The sequence below is a fragment of the Ovis aries genome, chromosome 3 (assembly GCF_016772045.2).
Source record: "Ovis aries strain OAR_USU_Benz2616 breed Rambouillet chromosome 3, ARS-UI_Ramb_v3.0, whole genome shotgun sequence".
Classification (NCBI taxonomy): domain Eukaryota; kingdom Metazoa; phylum Chordata; class Mammalia; order Artiodactyla; family Bovidae; genus Ovis; species Ovis aries.
This window is the reverse complement of record NC_056056.1, coordinates 220,731,417-220,752,839: the sequence shown is the minus strand read 5'-3', so window position 1 is coordinate 220,752,839 and position 21,423 is coordinate 220,731,417. Positions and strand designations below refer to the sequence as shown.

The 21,423-nt window shown below is 55.9% G+C and overlaps 1 protein-coding gene across 6 annotated transcripts in view; it reads right to left on the bottom strand.

Annotated features, from left to right (window-relative positions):
* Positions 1–2,019: 2,019 nt before the first annotated feature.
* PARVB (parvin beta) overlaps positions 2,020–21,423 on the bottom strand; it is a 114,196-nt gene continuing 94,792 nt past the window's right edge. For all 6 annotated transcript variants that reach the window (XM_042247855.2, XM_042247856.2, XM_004007041.6 and 3 more), the window contains 5 exons: positions 18,604–18,665; positions 15,735–15,803; positions 11,732–11,833; positions 6,287–6,359; positions 2,020–5,076 (listed from right to left, as the gene is read on the bottom strand). In XM_042247855.2, coding sequence (XP_042103789.1) covers positions 5,000–5,076; positions 6,287–6,359; positions 11,732–11,833; positions 15,735–15,803; positions 18,604–18,665 — 383 coding nt within the window. In that variant the 3' untranslated portion in view covers positions 2,020–4,999. The remainder of the gene's footprint in view (positions 5,077–6,286; positions 6,360–11,731; positions 11,834–15,734; positions 15,804–18,603; positions 18,666–21,423) is intronic.

The following is a 21,423-nucleotide window of genomic DNA, read 5'->3' as shown; positions in this document are numbered from 1 at the left end:
CCAGGATAAGGGCTGACCCTGGTCGCTAGTGAGGGAAGCAAGGATTTACTGAATCAAATCATACCCGCAGGAGCAGATTTCCACTTGAAACGAAACCACACAGAATCTGAGCTTCCCAAGCACAAAATGCTGTCCTTGCAGAAGGAAACATCCCTGCCCCTGCAGCCTGCATGACCCGAGCTGTCAGCCTGGGAAAGGCTTAAACGAGATAACCTCAGAAGGTCCCTTCCTGCTCTGAGTTCTCAGGGTCTACACATTCTGCTGAGGTCAGGTGGCCACGCAATGTCATGGTTCCCCAAAGACTGACCACAAGGCAGAGACCCTGATGGGAACAGCGGTCCTCCCCCCCAGCACCCAGCAACAGCCCCGTGGGGAGGGATGGCTGAACTTGGAGGCTTTCCACTGATGCCACGGGGCCAGCCGGAAAGAGGGGGGACAGAACTCAAGATGCCAACCAGAGCGAGCCCACCCCCATTCCAGGTGGACCCAAGGAACTCCATCCTTTTCCAGGAGTGCTCGCTGCCTCTCCCCAGACAGCGTTTCACCTCGCCCAGCCACACCCTGGGCCTCTCCGTCGTTGGGCTTGCTCCTCCCCGGGAATGAGCCACGCGCTCGTCTCTCTCTCCACGGCTGTTGTCCCTGGCCACTCGGACAAGCCTTCGAGGAACGTCCCTGGAACAAGACCAACCAGAAGACCCCTCCTGGGAGATAGGGCACCGTTGCCGGCCTGAAGAACTGTTGCAAGACGAAGCTTTAGCCTCATCAGTATTTAGAGATAATCCCATCCAAGAAAACCACCAGAAAGGCAGTCTCGAGGAGCTGGCGAGTCACAGCAGGTTTGCTGCGCTCAGCACCAGTGGGCCTTTTGAGCTGGGGGAGCCTTCCTGTGTGTCCTGGAATACTGACCAGCCCCTGGGGCCGCACCCCCCACCTGCACCTCCCCACCTCCTCCCGTTCCACAACCCAAACTGTGTCCTCTTGTTGCCAAGTATGAGCGCTGGGGTGGCAGAGAACCACCCTCATCAGTATTTTAAGGAACGGGGCAGTAAATATGGTGACAGTCAGGGGCTTGCTTCCGTGGTAGAGAACCCGCCTGCCAGCGCAGAAGACGTGGGTTCGATCCCTGGGTTGGGAAGGTTCCCCTGGAGAAGGAAATGGCAGCCCACTCCAGTATTCTTTCCGGGAAAATCCCACAGTCAGAGGAGCCTGGCGGGGTGCTGGTCCATGTGGTCACGAAGAGTCGGACACGTCTGAGCGACTGGGCACACGTGCCCTCTGGAAAATCGTGGGTCTGTGACCTCGCCAGCAGTCACGTGGGAACAAAGCCAAACGCGAGCTCAGGGCTTTCTCCAAAGCCCAGGATCTTCCCAGCAACAGTCTGTCATTTTCAGCGAGTTTAAATAGTGTTGCTGCCTCACCCCCAGGCTAGAGGCCCGTTCAGTCACTGTTTTAATTCTGACGTGGAAAAAAGTCTGATGTACCTGAAGTATCCCACGACTTCTGTGGGGGAGGGTAGATAGCAAGGCCCGCGTGGAAGCGCAAAGATCTGGCCCCGTCGGGGGTCACCTCAGGGTCCCTGGCCCCAAAGGGTAGGGAGGGGACCAGGGCCCTGTAGCAGCTCGTGCCACTGGCCGCTGGCATCTCTCGCTCGGGTTTGGAACCAGGCGCCTGGGTAGACTTGCCCACTCCGTTCATTAGTGTGACTCAGCCATTGTGAGCCGCCAGCCTCTGCTCCTGGCCAGGAAACCCTTGCTGCAGCACCCCCTCCCCGGGGACTCTTCCCCTCAGGATGCAAGCGGTCTCCTCCATCGTCCATCGGCAGCCCCCCCGGGGAGCAGGGCTGCGCTGGCATCACGGGGCCAGCACCAAGCACGGGGTGGCCCAGGCATGACGGCTAAAGGCAGAAAAGCAAGCCCGACATGCAGACAGAGGCAGCGGCCTTCATCGGGATAAACCACTGCTCGCCGTCCGGAAAGCCGGCTCCCGCCTCCCACCCGCGGGGCAGGTTGACAACACAGCCAGGGTTTCAGTGGCTTTTATTTAATACCCAGAAATCCAAAGTAAACACTGCTTAAAACAAATCAAGGACACAAAGATACTGGCACACAAATTGGGCAAGAGAATGTGGCTGCTTTAAAACAACACAGCTCCTGTGTCACGTCCAGTTAGGACCTCAGGGCACGTGGGGCTCTGGGCTCAGCGCTTCGTGATGCCGTGCTCGAGGGCGGACCAGAGCAGCAAGCAGGCGCCCCAAAACCAGGGGAGGGGAGGGCGTTCAAAAGACAGGCCACCCGGAGAACAATAAGAGGAGGCATGTCACAACCTCTGCCCATCACTGCATGGCTACCGATGACCTTGTTTTCACTTAGTTCCCGTGGATGAAGGTCCCTCTTCGGGGCGAAGGTGGGGAGGTCATTCACTACAAATGGGAATCAGTGGAGGAGGACGGGTTCTAGAACTTTCCTCAGTTAAGGACTGAGAGGGAAGCTTTTGCATTCCAAGGAACTCCCAGCAACTGTCAGAGGAAAGTTGTTTCTGCTGCCCCCGTGTCCCCAGAAGACGCTGCAGCGTGTGGGCCTCTGCAGCGGGGAGGCCCCGGGCCCTGACACTCGCTTCCTGACAGCTGCTGTCCCCAAGCCACCAGGGACGACGGGCGGGTCCCAAGAGGAGGAATCTAGCCACTGCCTAAGTCACCCTCGCTTCGGCCTCGAAACTGCCTCCCAGCCCTCAGCCCAATGCGCTCTCAATTCTGGTTCAGTCCAGACAGCAAAGGGAGGAAAGTGACGCGGACGCCCGAAGGGTCACGCACAGGTGGGCGGAAGGCACACCCATGCCTTCACGCCAGTTTGAGAAAAAGTAATTTGGAGATCAGAGGACACGCTTTGCTGGAGCAGGGCTTTAAAGAGTCAGCATTATGAGATAAAAGTGCCTGTCTATAGTTTTCCCACACATCTATCATTCCTGTTACTCTCCTGCTTGAAACACAAGAGGGCTTGAAGTGGGCTCACTGCCCTGGGAGCTGAACCCCACCACCACCTCCCTCCCCAGAAGAACCAACGCCCCTCACCCCGACCTTCAGGGCATGGAAGAGGCCGGGGGAGCTGCCCACCTGGGCTGAAGACCCCAGGCTTCTTTCCAAACCCAGGCCTCCCCTCCTTCACCCCCACCCCCACCCCCGCAGGCCCCCAGGAACTGGCATCGCCTTGCCAGGCCCACGAGTGCCCACGGCAGGTGGAGGGGCCTCCGCCTCCCTGGCACCATGGCTCCACACGTGTAATGAGGCAGCACAGAATATTCCAGCCTCGGCTATCTTGTCAACGTGGATCTTTAATGTCACCGCCTCCCGCAGGAGACGCTGTAATGCCGTTTTAATTATTTCTTTCCCCTGCTGGGTAACCTCCTCCATCAAATTGGCTATTCTGAACCCAGCCCCAGGCTGGCAGCCGCCCGAGCCCAGGCAGAACAGGCAGCTGTTCTTTAAGTCCTGAGCACTGGTATGCAATGTAATATTAACGACGTGCTCAAAAGCTCCGACCTACAGCGGGGAAGGCGAATATCACAGAAGAGAAAGCCCCATGTTGCCGGGGTACTGAGCAGACTCGGGGGTCCAGGTGTCATGAAAACCCCGGCTCTGCAGGGAGGTGGGGGTGAGGGTGACCTAGCGGAAGACCCGCCTGAGACCCAGCCTAGGGGTGCCCCTTTCTCTCCCGAGATGAGGCGGGCTAGGGGTGAAGAGCACACAAATGAGGAACCGCATTTCCTTCGAGAGGGCGCCCCAAGGATGCCACAGGCTGCAGAAAGCTGGGACTCGCGGAGGACAGAGGTGAACACTTCACCTCCCCTCTTATGGGCTGAGCTGTGGCCCACCCGACCCACATATTGAAGTCCTAACCCCCAGGACCTCAGCAGGTGATGGTATTTGGGGACAGAGGTCTTCGCAGAGGTAATTAAGGTACTGTGAGGTCATTAGGGTCCACCCCAATCCGTTCTGCCTGGTGTCCTTATAAGAGATGAGACGCAGACTCACAGATGGGGGGAAGCGTAGGAAGCGAGGGAAGACGGTGCCCGTCCACAAGCCCAGAAGGCTCCAAAGGCACCAGCTCCGCTAACACCACCATATCGACTTCCAGCCTCTAGAGCTGAGACACTGAGCGTCCGTGCCCTAACCCAGCCCCCAACCCGCAGCACTCTGTTACGGCAGCCCCTGCAAACGGAAACACCTGCTTTCCAAAGGTTTTTGGAAAGACATCCATCCTCAAACAGGGCCTCTGGGATTGGAGACTTCCCAGCGGAGCTGTCTCCAGCTGCCTTTTAGAGCCAGCTCCAACACAGCCCACTCAGCCGCAGCAAGAGATAAAACGCCTCAGAAACCCTTCCTCCTACGGACCGTGGCCGCTGGGTCCGCTGGGTCCCAGATGTCTGCGCAAAAGCGAAATGCGAGCCGCACGGGGCAGACAAGGAGTAAGGATGTGACTGGACACTCCGGTCACAGCTGAGGCTTCCAGGAGCTCCGAGGGAATTTTTTTTTCAAACTGAAAAATGCTTTTTTGTAAAAAGGCCTGGCTGCCCAGGAGAGTCCTGCCCAGGAGATGCCACCAGGAGAGTCGAGCCATCGCCCCTGCCGCAACGCTGCGGTGTGTTTCTGATGACTTGTGATCACTGACGGCTGTCAGCTGGAACGCCAGCCACCCCGCCCCCGCCTCCCAGGGGCTGAGGGTAGGGGTTCTGGATTTTTCTCTTTTCCATCTTTTGATCAACAATTGACTTGGCCCCCTGGGGCACTCCAGGTGAGGCGAGGCTGCAAACTTGAAAAGCACTGGTGTTTGGAACCTGCATTTCTAGGGATGCCGCCCACTGTGGAATTACAAGGAAAGGAGGTGAAGAGAATCTACCAGAAAATAAAAGCGGGGTGGGGTGGGGAGCAACCACGGGCTGCGAGGGGAGGCCGGGGCACCACCCGAAGCGCGGTCCCCGCTGAGGTCACTGCGGCTCCTCGCTGTCACTCCAGGTGCTTGTACTTGGTGAACAGGTTGTAAAGAACCCGCAGGGTGGATTTGAGGTCCAGGTTCACCACATCTGCAGAAGGAAAACAGAGAAAACCACTGCAGGTGAGGGAAGGTGCCCCAAGTCCTGGTGCCAACACCCGGGAGATGCGGGGGCACCCTCTACGTCCCCCGCAGAGCGCTCTTGCTGTCCCCGCCACTCACAGGCCACTTCCCGAGCCCCTGGCTGCCACCCCGCAGATGAGCCCTGGAATGGCGAGGATTCTCCTTCATCCCTTCCAGGATGGGACCAGACAAGTCTGCGTGGTAGGGGGTCTAGGACAGCCAAGGACACATACTGGGGACCGCGGGCCATCCTGCGGGCCTCCTGGGACAGGGAGGGCGGGAGCCGTGGTCCAACTCCCTCGAGGTCAGGACCAAGGTGTGGTCCAGGAAGTCCAAGCACCTTGTTTGGTGGGAAGGGGCTCTGTCCCCCTGGGGGTCAAGGCACCTGGCTCTGCTCCTCCCTTGCTCTCTGAGCTCCGACAAGGGCTTGGGGAGGGCTGCGGTCATGGGTCACGGGACAGAGTTCCTGTCCTCGGATCGGTGTTCGGCAGTGACTGCTGAGCCTCCCAGGGGGCGTGGGTGGAGGGTAGCGAGAACACTCCACCCAGGATTCAAGCTGTCACTGTCAGGCGGGGATCCAGAAGCACCGGCGCCACCTGCAAACTTGTTATAATCGGGACTTGGAGGGCCCGGTCCACGGCCCCTGAACTGGAAGATGCTTTGAGAAGCACGCCCCACCCCACGCACCCACCCCAGGGCTTCAGTTGTTGGCTCAAGGTAAGAGATTCCTGGCAGAGGTCATGTAACCCAGGGGTCAGGTGCGGCAGGGAGGGGCCTCTCGCCAGGGATCTGCTGGCCTCCACCGCCATTCAGATCTCACAGGCCATGACCGAGCCGCACCCCTGCTCACAGGCGCCACTGGGCCATCAGGACAGCGACCCGACAGGCATTAAACTGCAGCCAACCTTGAATACTGTCTCAAGACATGAAGCAGCATCTCCAGTCTGAGCAAGGGAACCTGGTGGGCAATCGAACCCTGAGCCCGGGGGGCCGAGGCCGCATCCTCCAAGTCAAGTGCTTACTGGAGAACCGGCCTTGGTGGCTTCGCCAGCACAGGACTCTAGGGCAACAGGGAGCTGGGGTCAGCAGAGCCCCGACTTTGAGCCACACACTTGGGACCTGATGGGAGAGACACAGCTGGTCACCCAGCCCCTCAAAGACCCGGGACAGGGTGTTACCTTCAGGGCGAGCCTTGGGCTTCTTAAGGCCTCCATCCAGCATCAGCTCAAAGGCAAATGACACGTTGTGGACCTGCCAAGGAAGCCAGAGTTAGCGTCGGGGCTGCAACTGGTCCCAGGCCTGCCCACTGCTCCCCATCTCCACTGATTTTCTTCTAAGGGGATGGAAGCAAGAGTGGACAGGGGCACCTTTGGAATAACTTGGCCCACAAGGACCAGGGGTGCCCAGGGCAGGACAGAGGGTGGGGAGGGGGAGGGGGAGGGAGTCTGCGGAGCGCAACACACCCACCAGGTGGGCCTCACTCCCCTTCCTGGGTTGAGGGGGGCCGGGAGACGCAGGGAGGAATGGGCACAAAGCTGCCCTGGGGGCTGGGAGTCCCCAGGCTCCGACACGCCCTCATGAAGACAAGTGACAGCAGCTACCTTTCACAGCTGAGGAACCGAGGCTCAGAAAGGGCAAGTGACCTCCCGAAGGCACCTGGCCCTGGGCCCTGCCCTCAGCACACAGCAGTCACCCGCTATCTGTCAGAAGGGCCTCGAGCCAGCTGAGCGTGATGGCATGCCCTCGCCAGGGGTATATCAGTAGCTCTGACTCAGAGCAGGTGCCGTGGACCCTGCTGGAGCTGAAGTCAGGCCACTGGTGGATGCTGCATGGCCTGGTCCTGACCCTCGACCTGCGCAATGCCCCGGAAAGGTGGCCACATCTGCACTCAGCCCCCAAGGATGCTCACAGTTTGCTCATTTCTGTTAATGGCTGCTGCAGAGGTTAGACACAGAGCCACCTCTGCTGAGTTTCAAGGCCACCTGAACCACGGAGATACTGGTGATCAACCAAATCACAGCCAGACAGATGTCTGTATCGAGCGAAGGCTGGTGGGGGGCGGGGGAAGGAGGAGTGCAGGGAAACCAAAAAGTGAAATCAATCACAGATGTCCGAGCTGGAAAGGACTTCAGGGCTCTCCTGTAATCAGACACCCTTTGAACAGTAACATTTTCATGGTTTCCCTGCCAATGAATCAGAAACACGACAACAAGTTTGCCTGCAAAGTGGTTTAATGACTAACCAGGAAAAAGACACTTGGCAAAATACTCCTCCATTAGTCAAGACCGCGAGAGCTCGGGGCACAGCAGAGAAGCTTCCAGGCCATGGAGGCACTGGGTAGGCAGCGCTCAGAAACATAGAGGAGGCCACCGTCCACTGAGTATCAAACAGGAGCCCGGCCCTGGCATGGGGGACACGCCCCAGAGTGGTGCAGGCCACTCACCCAGTCCTGGGTGAGCTGCAAATGACCTGAGGCTCTAGGGGAGACAGGACGCAGGCTATCAGAGTCCCACCTGCAGGGCCTGGAGCCAGCCTGGAGAGAGGGCTGAACCCAGTTGGGCCTTGGAGGAGGGACACGCATGGGAGATGACCGGAGGGTCTTAATCTCCCACTTCCTGAAGGAGGTCCTGGGCAAGACAGGTGAGAACATCTATCATCTGTGCCGAGAGAGTCCCTGGGCTCCGAGAGGCGGGGCCGGGCTTCAGCCCACACGAGTCTGGATCGGAACCTGTGCCCTGCCTCCAGGAGCGTCCTGCCTCTCCCACCATCCACTGAGATCCGGCTCCCTGATTCATACACACGACAGGCTTGGAGTCGAGACGGAGCCAGGACAGCAAAGAGGGAGAAACGGCAACGGTAGGTTAGACCGTTAGCCCAGCGCGGGAACAGACGTCTTCCGTGGCCCCCGGGCTGGCCGGATGCGCCCCCATCACAGGTGTGGAGCACGGTCAAGTCCATGAGGCCCCGCCCTGCCCCAAGGAAAGACTGGCTGGCAGGGGGACGGGGGTGTGGGAGGCAGGGAGGTGCAGGGGTCGGGGGAGCATCCTTTCAAGGCCCACCTCTCTACAGCTGCTTGGCCCAACCAGTGGTAGGTTTTGAGCAAGACTTTTCCTCTGCTTTCTTCCCCGTCCGAGGAAACCAGCAGTCAGGAAGCTGCCCCCTTCCCCTTCTGTTCTCTCGCAGAGCCGAGCCTTAACCCCACAACCTTGTTGCCCCTGCAGAGAGGTACCCTCGGAGCCTGGCTCCACGGACCTGGCACAAAGAACGGCAAACACCTCCGGACAGGACGTGGGGCCACCTCCTTGACCGTGACCCCTGAGAGTGAGACCCCCCACCCCAGGCCACACTCTGAACCCCAAAGCCCCACACTGCTGCCAGGAGCCAGTCCACGGCAGGATCCCCCAAGTGCTTTCTTTCTGTGATGCAAAGGAGTTTCAAAAAACCAGGAGAGGAGAGAGAAGGGTAGAGGGTCTCAGAAAGGAATGGGGTCTCCTGGTTCCACCCCTGCTGACTGTGATCCATCCACACCCCGAGGACCCCTTTCCTTCCTGGGGACAGGGACTCAGATGAGGAAACAAATGGGAAAGCACCCTGAAACTGCAAAGCCCTTTCTGGGACTTGCTTCCAGGAATAACCTTCAAGTCTCCAGAATACAGGCCACCCCCCAGAGAGAGAAGGACACTGCAGAATCTTCTGGAAGATGACCACAGACCCAAAGTACCCAGCAAAGTGACCAGCACAGAGCAAGGCTCAATGGTGGGCCTCGAACAAGAAGGGTGGGTGGTACCCCTGCCTCTCAGATGCTCGATGGGGCTGTTCAGTTGTTTGCAGGAACCTCAGGGTCGGAGACGTCCCATCTCATCTTTCTAAACTCCAATGTGATCGTTAAAAGCACGCACCCACGAGGCATCTCAGAGTTTGCTCACTGATCCGTCTCCTGTCTCTGCTACAAGGATTCTCAGTGCCTGGCAGAGTCTGGGGTCCCGAGGATGCTTCGAGAGGGTCTCCCTGCATATGTCACCAATGCCCGGCCACATTGGAGACGAGGTGCCTGGTCCCGGCTGGAAGTGGGTTCAGGTCTGTGCAGCAGGGAAAGGCCATCATCAATGAGGTTAGTAAGCCCCGTGGCTAATGAGGAACCTCCCAGTGGCACCATGAGGCCATCACTCATGGGGAGGAAGGCAGAGAATCCAGGGGTGGGGCTGGGGGCTAACACGGCTGGAGAAGGACCCTCCAGAATGCCGGCTTCCAGCCAGGAGAGCTCTGGAGGCCCCTGGGCCACCACTGGACCCTACAAGCGTCAACAGTCTCACACCCGCGGGATGCTGTCCCCTACAGCAGCCACCCGCCTCCCGCTCAGCGGTGAAGGTGGACCGAACAGGCCTGGGGCCTCCCAGGTCAGAGGGTGATGGACAGAGACACGTCCCATCTCAGAGGGAAGGAGGCCGGGGCTGGGAGGGGCCACCCCTGCTACTGCACAGAGCCTGTCCCGGAAAGAAGCCCAGCTACAGTCGGCCTGGCTGACTTCACCCTTCTCACCAGCCTTCGTGCTCACTTGAACAAAGAAAAGATCTCCCCAGAACAGAGCTTCTGGAAACTTCCCTGGTGGTTCAGTGGCTAAGACTTCTGGGAACCTCCCTGGTGGTTCAGTGGTTAAGACTTTGCCTACCAGTGCAGGGGACACGGGTTCAAAAGATCCCACATGCCTTGCAGCCAAAAACCCAACACATCAAACAGAAGCAATATTGTAACACATTCCATAAAGACTTCAGAAATGGTTCAGGTCAAAAAACAGACAGACAGAAATCCTTCTGGAGCCAGCCACGTGGGCAGGAAACGCAAGATGAGCTCCGTGACCAAGCTATCTGTCTTCCTGCCTCCTGACCCGCCCCACGCAGCCCCGAGCACCCCCCCAACCCCCTCTGTGCACTGAGGGGAACGTGCCAGAACCTCGCTGATCTGCTGTGATCCATCTCAGCGGGCCAGACGGCAGCGACATTTGGCCACGAGCAAGCCGTCCTCGAGATGCCAGAAGCAGGCTGATTGGTAAACACTGGCCCGGCTTCCGGATGCGTCTCTGGCTGCCGCGCCCGCTCGCCTCGTCTGCCTCCCTGACTCATGGGTCTAGCACTTCGGGAAAATAAAATGACAGATGCTCTCGAGTTCAAGCAATACGGTCAGTCCACGAGCCAGGTTTCTAAAGGCGAGGAACTAAACACTGCTGGGATGGCTGGGCCTGCGGAAGCCCTTGGCAGGAGGCAAACACCCGGTCACAAGAGTGTCCCAAATGTGAGGGCCATGCCCTTTGACCCAAACAATCCTCTCTGAGGATTTTCCTAGAAAATAATCCACAGGAATGAAAACATATATATTTATATTTACATATTCATGATCATGGCATCCAGTCCCATCACTTCATGGCAAATAGATGAGGAAAAAGTGGAAACAATAACAGATTTTATTTTCTTGGGCTCCAAAACCGCTGTGGATGGTGACTGCACAGCCATGAAATTAAAAGACACTTGCTCCTTGGAAAGAAAGCTATGACCAACCAAGACAGGATATTAGAAAGCAGAGACATCATTTTGCCAACAAAGGTCCATATAGTCAAAGCTATGGTTTTTCCATGTATGGATGTGAGAGTTGGACCATAAGGAAGGCTGCTGCTGCTAAGTCGCTTCAGTCATGTCCAACTCTGTGCGACCCCATAGTCGGCAGCCCACCAGGCTCCTCCGTCCCTGGGAATCTCCAGGCAAGAATACTGGAGTGGGTTGCCGTTTCCCTCTCCAAGGAAGGCTGAGTGCCAAAGAATTGATGCTTTTGAACTGAGGTGTTGGAGAAGACTCTTCAGAGTCCCTTGAACAGCAAGGAGATCAAACCAGTCAATTCTAAAGGAAATCAGTCCTGAATATTCATTGGAAGGACTAACGCTGATGCTGAAGCTAAAGCTCCAATACTTTGGTCACCTGATGTGAAGAGCCAACTCATTTGAAAAGACCCTGATGCTGGGAAAGCTTGAAGGCAAGAGGAGAAGGGGACGACAGAGGATGAGATGCATCGCCGACTCAATGAACATGAGCTTGGGCAAGCTCTGGGAGTTAGTGAAGGACAGAGAAGCCTGGCATGCTGCAGTCCACGGGGGTCAGACATTCGGACACGACTTAGCGACTGGACAACAACATATTCACAACGATACCTTATTGTTTTAATAGCCAAAAAGAAGCAAACAAATCGCCCTAGAGTGGCAGACAGGGAGACTGGCATCATAGCTGCTCCACGGGCTTTGTGCGGCCATTGAAGATGGTGTTTAGGAGGCTCATGAAGCAGCAGGCCGACCACGCAGCATGGGAAGGGGAAGGGTTTGCAACTTTACTGACATTCGGCCACAGTCATTAAGACCAGCACCATCCCAGGGAGAGCCCAAGGAGGACGTGGCTCACGACCCCTGGACGCGTTAGGCACTGCCCACAGGGCTCCTTCCTTGCCTGAGGGTCACGTGTCATCACCACACCATTTTCTGGGCAGGCTGGACTTCACAAAGAGTGGCCCGGGGATTCTACACTGCTCACTTGGATGCGCGTGTCCCAGACCACTCCCAGGATGGAGACCGCGCACACACGTACCTTCTGATCGAAGCTGTCAGGGGTCAGGTAGAAGTTGTGCAGGGGTACGAAGTAATCTTCCAGGAGCCCCATGAGCAGCACCAGGTACACGCCATCTGCAAACTACAGAGGAACACGCGTGATGTTCTGGGCCGTGCATGGAGTCAGCAAAGGCTCTGCAGCCACTCAAACGGAGGACAAGTGCTTTAGAGTTAAAAAAATAAATCCATCTCTTATTGAGGAACTCAAGCCTGCAGTCAGGTGAAGGGCCAGGGTGCAAAGTGGGCACTTGAGACTGTATATGATGACACCAAGTGCAGCCGAGTGGGGAGGACCAGACCACTGACCGTGGGGATCACGCTGGGTCCCACCTCTCTGGGTTGTCGTGGGGACCCTGGGAGGAGGGGGGCAGGGAGCACCAGGCATGCAGGGAGTGCTCCACCTGTGCCAGCAGCGGGCACAGTTAACCCACAGCCTGCTCGGTGCCCTAGGCTCTGGTTTGGGGTTTGCTGCCCTGTTCCGCTCGCTCGCTTGGTAAGCTGCCTGGGTGCCTTCTAGAGGCATTCACGGCGGGACAAGGCTTTCCCTGCCCTGGTGATGGGGGGCTTTTGTGTGCACCCAGCACGCAGGTCCATCCTAGCTGGGTCCTAACTGGTCTCTCCCCAGATCCCAGCCCCTCGACCTGCTACACGGCCCAGCAGCACCTCCCACGCACAGGAAGCGGCCAGGATTCCAGACCCAAAGACTTTGTTCTTTGCCTGGGCTCCCCTGCTCCCAATAAGCCAGGACAGGGGGCAACTGCTTCTTTTACAGGTAAACCAACGGAGACCAGTAAAGGCAGAGCAACTTGCCCAGGGGGAGGAGAGGACCGAGGCGCAGGAGGTGGGGCCTGATCTCTGGGACATGGACCAGCACTCGGGATGGGGAGGGGGCAGGACCCGCCCGCCCGCCCTCCCAGAGGACACCTCCTGCAGATCAAGGACTTGTGATGAGCCCAGCCTCCAGATTCTAAAGCTGTGTGGTCCAATACAGTTTCCACTGGCCACATGTGCCAGCTGAAGATTTTCACAGGCTTTTTAATGATACTGACTTATTTCAAGTTTAAACACGCAGGGAGAACTTCAGAGAGGTTGAGGAACTGGCTCAGTGTCACAGAGCCAGGAAGCTGCCCCCCAGTCTAAGAGTGGTTTTAAAAAGAAAAGAAAACACACACATACACACACCCAGAGCAAGAAAACTGGAGCCCAGTTTGCTTAAACTTCCAGGACATCAGAAGGTAAACAATGAACATATTTATGAAAATACTCAGAGTCCTTTGCAACAACAAAAAGAAAAATCTGTATTTTGGGGGCCGGGTATCTCTTTTGGTGAATCACTGGCTCAAAATATTTTTAAGATATTACTTCATGCGTGTTTGCTAAGTCACTCTAGTCGTGTCCAATTCTTTGCTACCGTGTGGACTGTAGCCCGCCAGGCTCCTCTGCCCATGGGACTCTCCAGGCAAGAATACTGGAGTGGGTGGCCATGCCCTCCTCCAGGGGATCTTCCCCACCCAGGGATCGAACCCAGGTCTCTATGTCTCCTGCACTGGCAGGCGGGTTCTTTACCACTAGCGCCATTTGGGAAGCCCCATTGCTTCCTACTGTGCAGTGACAGAAAAACGTAATGGACACGCAGAGCAAACAGAGATCAATGCAAATTTAAGTTGAGAATTCAGCCCAAGACGTGTGGCTGTTGATACCAGCAGGCAGAGCCATCTGGGCAGTGACCATCAGGGACAGCTGGTGAGGATGTGGGTTCTCACCACCGCCGATGAGAGTTTCAGGTGGGCAAAGCTTCCGGGCCCTCCATGTAACTACACACCTTTGCTCTAAAAACCCCAATTGTAGGAGTTTATCCTGAGGAAGCAGATAAAGGTATAAACAGCTGTGTCCAAAGATACTGGTTGTACAGCTATTTACCAGATCAGGAAATGTCCCATCACAAGGACTGGATTTAATGACACGCAGAATAGGAGGCAGCTGCTAGTGATGCACACAGACAGGCCAGATAACACAAAAGGGATGCAACAGAAACCCACTCACTCACACACAAAGCTGCCCACACTATTAAGTGACCCTTTACAAAACAGCTGCTTTGCAAAAAAAAAAAAACAAAACACTGGACCCACAGCCATTTCAAAAAACCCACTCATGCATACAAACCATCTAGAAAAATGCACACCCAACCATTAACTGCAGTTGGTTACCTCTGGAGAGAATGGTGAGGGAGTTGGGGCAGGGGCAGACCAAAAGGATGGTGCCTTTTCCAATGAGTACACTTCTGGACTGTTAACACATCAAGCCACAAATAATCAGAGGCTAAACGCCCAATATTAGTAAACTGCTAAAAAAGAAAGAAAGCGGTCTTGCAAATGATGCACAAATAAATATATACGCTAAAAAGGGGACCATTCAGCTTTCAAACATAGAGCGAGCTGCGCACGAGGAGCCATCCGTGCAGAGAAACGATCTGGAGGAAGCCCCCAGCGCCTTCCCTCTGGGTGAGGGGATTACGGGTGATTTTTATTTGTTTTGCTTATCTGCATTTTCAGACATTTCTACAATGAACCTGAATTACTTTTTTAATTAGAAAAGCAAATGAGAAAAGTTAAAGAAAGAGAAAGGAATGAATGCAATCACCCAGGGGTTTAAGAAGGATCAGCTGCACATTAGAGAAACGGGCACCGAGAACGCGAAAGACGTCAAACTCAAGCACCCAGCTAATCCCGGGGAAATTATATTTTGTCTTTAACGCTTGCCGAGTGCTCAAAACATATTTTCACGCTGTGGCTTTCGCTCTGAGTGGGGGTGGGGAGGTATACTTTCTATACTTGCGGCGGGAGAAATACGTGGTGTGTATTCACTGGAGGGACGCCAGCCAGCATTTGCTGGCCAAGCACTAAGGGTAGGACGGCCACAGACAGCAGAACAGAGGCGGCCAGGGATGTCCCTGGTGGTCCAGAGGTTAAGACTCCTCGCTCTCACTGCAGGGGGCTCGGGTTCGATCCCTGGTCGGGGAAATAGATTCCACATGTGTGCAGGCAAAACAATTTTAGAAAAATTTTTTAAAAAAAGAAGCAGAGGCAGAGGCAGCCACACATTCTAGTCTGAGGGACACACACATGCAGAAGCTCTTTGGCGGGGGTGCCGGCACCTTGGAGGGCGCTGTGGTTGAATTGCATCCCTGCACCAAAAAAGACACGGATGCTGGGAAAGATCGAGGGCAGGAGGAGAAGTGGGCAGCAGAGGGTGAGATGGTTGGAGGGCATCACTGACTCAACGGACACGAGTGTGAGCAAGCTCCGGGAGTTGGTGATGGACAGGGAAGCCTGGCGTGCTGCAGTCCATGGGGTCATAAAGAGTCGGACATGACCGAGCGACTGAACAATAACAACAACCCAAAAAGATGTGTTGGAATCCTGGCCGCCCCCCAGAACCTGTGAGTGTGAACTTACTTGGAAATAGGGTCTTGGCAGAAGTAAGCTCATTAGGGTGGGCTTTAATCCAACAAAATTGTGTTTTTACCAAAAAAGGGGGGAAATTTGAATACAGATCCATGGGAAAGCCAAGATGGAGATAATACATCTGATGACTCAAGAAATGCCCGAAGTTACCAGCAAGCCACCAGGAGCTGGGGGAGGGGCCTGGCACTGACCACCTCCCTGCCCCCCATCCCACCCCCTCCCAGAGCCTCAGAAGGAACAGCCCTGTAGACACCCTGATCTGGGATTTCTGGCTTCCAGAACTATGAGGTTATATGTGTCGTTTAAGGGGCTTTGTTCCAGAAGCCCCAGGAATTAAAACAGAGGGTTGGGGAGAAGGTCCAGGAGGCTGGGGCTGGGACTATTTCAACTGCCTGATGGACATTCTCTGTATGACGAACACAATGCTGTCTGATTTTGTTCACAGAGCCCACCGAAGATCAGAGAGCTGGCTGAAAACCACACCAGACAAAAGATCCTTCAACCCAGAACACGGCTCACCTGGGTCTCCAGTTCCGTCACCTCCAGATTCAGCTTGTTGAGGTGCTTGTTCACAAACGTGATGAGAGACTGCAAGGCAAAGAGACGCGGGAAACGTGAGCACGAGATTCGGCTCCCACATCACGGGCTGACGCGACAGGTGCCATCTCTGGCTCTGCGAGACGCTTCCGTAATCTCCCCTGTTGGCTGGAATGAAAGGCTCGAGTCGAAAATGAAATGTTCTTACAATCACCCTTGGTTTTAATGAGATAAAACCTAAATCCACCCCAGCTGGTAAAGAAACGCACAGCTCTGTCCCCCAGCCCACGTGCACACATACCATACTTAACAACCCTGCAGAAGAGTAATCTGCGCCCCCAAGATGGATGTGCCGACTCCTACTCAGGGGGAGATAACATAGGCTGGCTGTAGGCTTGAACTACAAAAGATTGAGACAGAAAGGCTGCCCGGGGCCACCTCCGTCAGAGTTTCAGTTAACGAAGAGGCCTCGGAGACTTGCTGAGTCCTGGTGTGCACCTACCCAGGGCCACTAGCTTCTCCTCTCTGGCAAAAGTTTAAAGCCTGTCGCCTGCAACTTGTCTCAGTAATCAAGCCCAACTTTCATAGAAACTCAGTATCCACCCCATCTCTCCCTACCCTGGACATGATGTCTTTTCCTATTCATCTAACCCAAATACACTGCATGCCCAGCACTCTGATTGGTGCTGGGGTTGCAAGACAGTAAGTAAGCCAGAGCCCCACTCCGACGTCTGGGGCACGATTTTCCATACACACCCCCAGGGGAGGCAATGGGGAATCCAGAGACACAGCAAAGCAGATGAAACGCAAACACCAGGGGGCGGTGGTGGGGTGTCGATGGGAAGCATGTGGATCCCTGGAAGATAAGGGCACAGGGGAGCATCTCAGCTGGGGGGTAGAGTGGGCGGAGCAGCCACCCGGGCTGTGTATACCTGCGGGAGCCCTCCAGCACCTTCCAGCGGGGGCTGGAGGTGGGTGGGATGGGAGAGAGGAGTCAGGTGTGACCTCGGAGGGACCTGGAGAGCTGGACAGGCTCCCCCTGCTTTTATTCGGGGATTCGGGAGACACTAACACAACTCCCAGTGTGGGGGTGGGGTAGGGCCAGGCTGGAAGCAGGAAGGTGTCAGGGAAACAAAAGGATTCTTCCTTGGTCATTGCTGGGATCCCCGCAACACGCCTTCTCAAAGAACGAATCAGATCTACTGCAAGCCAGGGCTTCCCTGGTGGCTCAGCGGTCGAGAAGCCACCTGCCAATGCAGGAGGGGGGCGGTTGATCCCTGGGTCGGGAAGATCCCTGGAGAAGGAAATGGCAACCCGATCCAGTATTCTTGCCTGGAAAATCTCATGGGCAGGGAGGTCTGCCATGCTGCAGGCCGTGGGGTCACAGAGTCGAACTTGACTGAGCTAGTGGACAACAATTTGTGCGTCCACTGAACGGATTCTAGGGGCCGGATGTGGCCGAGGTTGGGGTGGGGGCACTGCTCTGAGGGCCCAGAGTATGTTGCTTGTTATCCAAGGATGCTCAGTAGGCTTTGCCCCAGAAGGCCCACTTCTGCAACGTGCTTCAAGAACTAACAATCTCATCATCCCAGCCTGGACCAACATTTTCCAAACGTGAGTTCCACAACATTTCCCAAACGTGAGTTCCACGGGAGTTTAATGTGTTCTATCTATCCCAATATATTTAAAGCAACAGATCTCACTACAGACAAACAAGCTTGGGAAAATGCACCCCACCAAGCCCCCTCTTAGCGAACTGAAAGTCGCTCAGTCGTGTCCGACTCTTTGCAACCCCATGGACTATCCAGTCCATGGAATTCTCCAGGCCAGAATACCGGAGGGGTAGCCTTTCCCTTCTCCAGGGGATCTTCCCAACCCAGGGATCAAACCCAGGTCTCCTGCATTGCAGATGGATTCTTTACCATCTGAGCCAGAAGGGAAGTCCAAGAATGCTGGAGTGGGTAGCCTATCCCATCTCAGGGGATCTTTCCCACTCAGGAATCGAAACGGGGTTTCCTGCATTGCAGGCAGATTTGTTGCCAGCTGAGCTACCAGGGAAGCCCAAGCCCCCTCTTGGAGAACTGCAAAGCACGTCAGCATATTACAGACTCTGAGAAGTCCTGCATGAAGCAACCTGTGTGGGAATACTATCCCAGATCAAGAGCCGTCTGCACAGGGTCGAGGGCTCAGATTTTACAAGCGGAGATCCATCCCACCGCTGCCTTCCTGAGCATTCCGCAGGCACTCAAATAACTTGATGTGTACTGAGTCTTGATTCCTCCGGGGGTAGAGGAAGCCATGCGCCTGGAAGCTCACCATTCCCCAGCCCCTAACTTCAGACCCTGTTCACGTGATTTCTTCCATCGGAGACTGACCAGCAGACTGCCGCCCCTTTGCACTCCCAGCTGGGGAGACAGGCCAAATGGAGCTCAGAGCAGCTCTGCCAACAGCGCCTGCTTGTTTACCAGGCACGTCGTGGATGTAGCTTCGCGGTAACGAGGCCAGCACGAGCCAGCAGGCTGACGTGCTGAGAAACATTTCCACATTGAAAAAAAGCCTTGATTCGGAATGAACTGCCCCCCAACGCTGGTGGGGTAATTCACTCCACAGCAGTGGCAGGGAGGGTGGCCAGGAAGATACTCAGGAGCAGAGATGCTGAGTTAAAAAGGTGCTAATTTTATGCACCGCAGTTACGCTTTTGACTATAATTACACTTCAATCCATGTGGCAAACATTTCAGAGATTTCAAACATTTTCCCACCTCCTTCCCAGCACGGAGTTCATGCTGTTAAAAAAAAAAAAAAAAAAAAGCACCCAGAGATGGAGGGAAACACCCTGACTGAGAACTCACCTTCTTCACAACACTGAGCTTGTCGGGGGCGTGGTCGAAGAGCGTGTCGAAGGCGTCCCGCTCTGCAGAGACACGGAGAAGGGTTTAAGGAGACGCGGGTGCTGCTCTGATCATCCCTGCACATCCCCGGAACCAAGCAGTGTCTAATCCCCCGGCATGTTCCACCTGCCTGGAAGCCTTTGCACTCCCGCCAGAGCCAAGAAGCAGGTGCTGACAAGGAGCGAAACCAAGGGAAAGACGCTTTGAATGGTCCCTTTAACTCAGTTTCTGCCTCTGAACACAGAATACGGGGGAAGCGCTCCTGGTGCCCATCTATCACATCCAAGTCTCTCTCCGTTTTCCCCACACACCTTATCTTGTCGATACATCTCGTGAATGAATCTGACCACCTCCCCAGGTAGTCGTGGCTGCCACCCCCAAACAGGCCCTCACCTGGGGATGGTGGCTACAACCTCCTGCTGAATGGGTCCCACTCCTGCCCTCCCAACCCCTCCGATCCATTCTCCCTTGAAGGCCCAGTGAGCCCTTTAAAGTTTTGCTGTTCAGTTGCTAAGCTGTGTCCGATTCTTTGAGACCCCGTGGGCTGCAGCACACCAGGCTTCCCACTTTAAAGTGTAAACTGGATCATTTCTTTCCCCCTCCCCACCCCTGCTTTCTTTCTATGAAGAAGGCTGAGCACTGAAGAATTGAAGCTTTTGAACTGTGGTGTTGGAGAAGACTCTTGAGAGTCCCTTGGACTGCAAGGAGATCCAACCAGTCCATTCTAAAGGAGATCAGTCCTGGGTGTTCATTGGAAGGAATGATGCTGAAGCTGAAACTCCAGTACTTTGGCCACCTCATTCGAAGAGTTGACTCACTGGAAAAGACCCTGATGCTGGGAAAGATTGAAGGTGGAAGGAGAAGAGGATGATAGAGGATGAGATGGTTGCATGGCATCGCCGACTCAATGGACATGAGTTTGAGTAAACTCCGGGAGTCGGTGATGGATAGAGATGGATGGTGTGCTGCAGTCCATGGGGTTGCAAAGAGTTGGACATGACTGAGTGACTGAACTGAACTGGACCCCACCCCTGCGGGGACTAAATTCTCCATCACTCATCACTCTTAGAATAAAATTCTCTCTCTCTCCCAAGGGCCCATGGGGTCCACAAGTTCAGCATCACCTCCCCACACCCCCCCAACCTCACTCCACCCACCGGTTCCTCCCTCTGTCACATGCCCACCATCAGGCCTCTGCACCTGTTCCTCACCAGCCTCGCCTCCTTGAGGTTGTCTGGGGGGCCTTCTACGACCACCTGTCTCAAAAAGAGCACCCCACTTCCACTCTCTGTCCTCTCACCCTGGTGCAACTTTCCTAGCAATTACTCACGGCTGTCAGTAAAGAATCTGCCTGCAAGGCAAGAGACCCAGGTTTAATCCCTGGGTCGGGAAGATCCCCTGAAGGTGGAGATGGCAACCCACTCCAGTATTCTTGCCTGGAGAAACCCATGGACAGAGGAGCCTGGCAGGCTATATAGTCCATGGGGTCGCAAGACTCGGACACGACTGAGCGGCTAAACCATGACCATCACTCTGCGTGAGCACGTTCTCTTTTTCCTTCCCTGCTGGACTGTCTGCTCCTTGCAGCCCGGGACCCCTGTCTCACTTCTTCACTGCACCATCACCGGCTCCAGAACCGTGAAGGGCCCGCAGCCAGTGCTCAGAACAAAGGAAAGGGCCAGGAAATCCTGCTCAGAACGCCTCACCAGCTGCTTTTCCCCAGGGTATCCGCCTCTGTGGGAAGATCCCCAGGGCTGGTCAGTGCTCAGAACAAAGGAAAGGGCCAGGAAATCCTGCTCAGAACCCCTCACCAGCTGCTCTTCCCCGGGGTATCCGCCTCTGTGGGAAGATCCCCAGGGCTGGAAGGGACCTGTCCCACCGAGTCCCAGGGACCCCAACCCACTCTACCTGCCTGCCACTCATGGGCCCAGGCATGCCTTCCAAATTACCACAGAATCAACCCCTTCTCTTTCAGTTGCGAGGCCACCAGAGGCTGGGGCGACGTGGCCGTCAGTGGGCCAGACTGTCTGGGCCAGGGGCCTGCTTCCAGCCTGACACTGCCATGGCGGGTCACATGGACGCAGATAGAGCCCACTGCTGCCTGGAGCCCAGGCAGGGGGGCGGAGGTCTCAGGGTGGGACCCAGGGCCATGGGGCAGTCGCTGCCAGGATGGAAGGGGTGGGGATGAGGGCATCTGGAGGCCCGGGGACCCCCTTCGGTCCTCAAGGATACTCAGCCCCTCACGGTGCCTGGGGGTGGTCAATGCTCAGAGAACCTCAACCAGCAGAGAGGCCCTCTATCCAAGCTGGGGCTGGGACTCAAACCCCCTGCGTGGAGTCTGGGGGAGGGCTGGGGTAGGAAGAGCCCTGCACCTGTCTGCAGGGGGCTGGAACCCGGAGCTAGAGATGACCCAGGGCCTGCTTCAGGACCGCATCAACTGAGAGAAGGGAGAAATGAGAAAAAGGCAGGTCATGACCGAGGGAGCCAGAGCCTGTGCCTCTCCTGGAGGAAGTATCCCAGCTACTCCCCGAGGCTGCCCCCAAAGGCAGGCACTCAGCACCCACCGGCCAGGGCCCCAGAAGGCAGCTGGCCCAGCCCAGGTAGCCTCGCCCTTGGCCTTGGGGGCAGGCAGCAGGAAGGAAGGTGAGAGGCAAAGAGGAAGCTGTGTATGCATGGTGTGTGTGTACGTGTGGCGTGTACACACGCGTGCACAGGGGCGAGGAGTGCGTCTGCAGAGGGGCACCCCGCTTTTTCCACCTAAAGGCCACCGAAAGGCCCGAC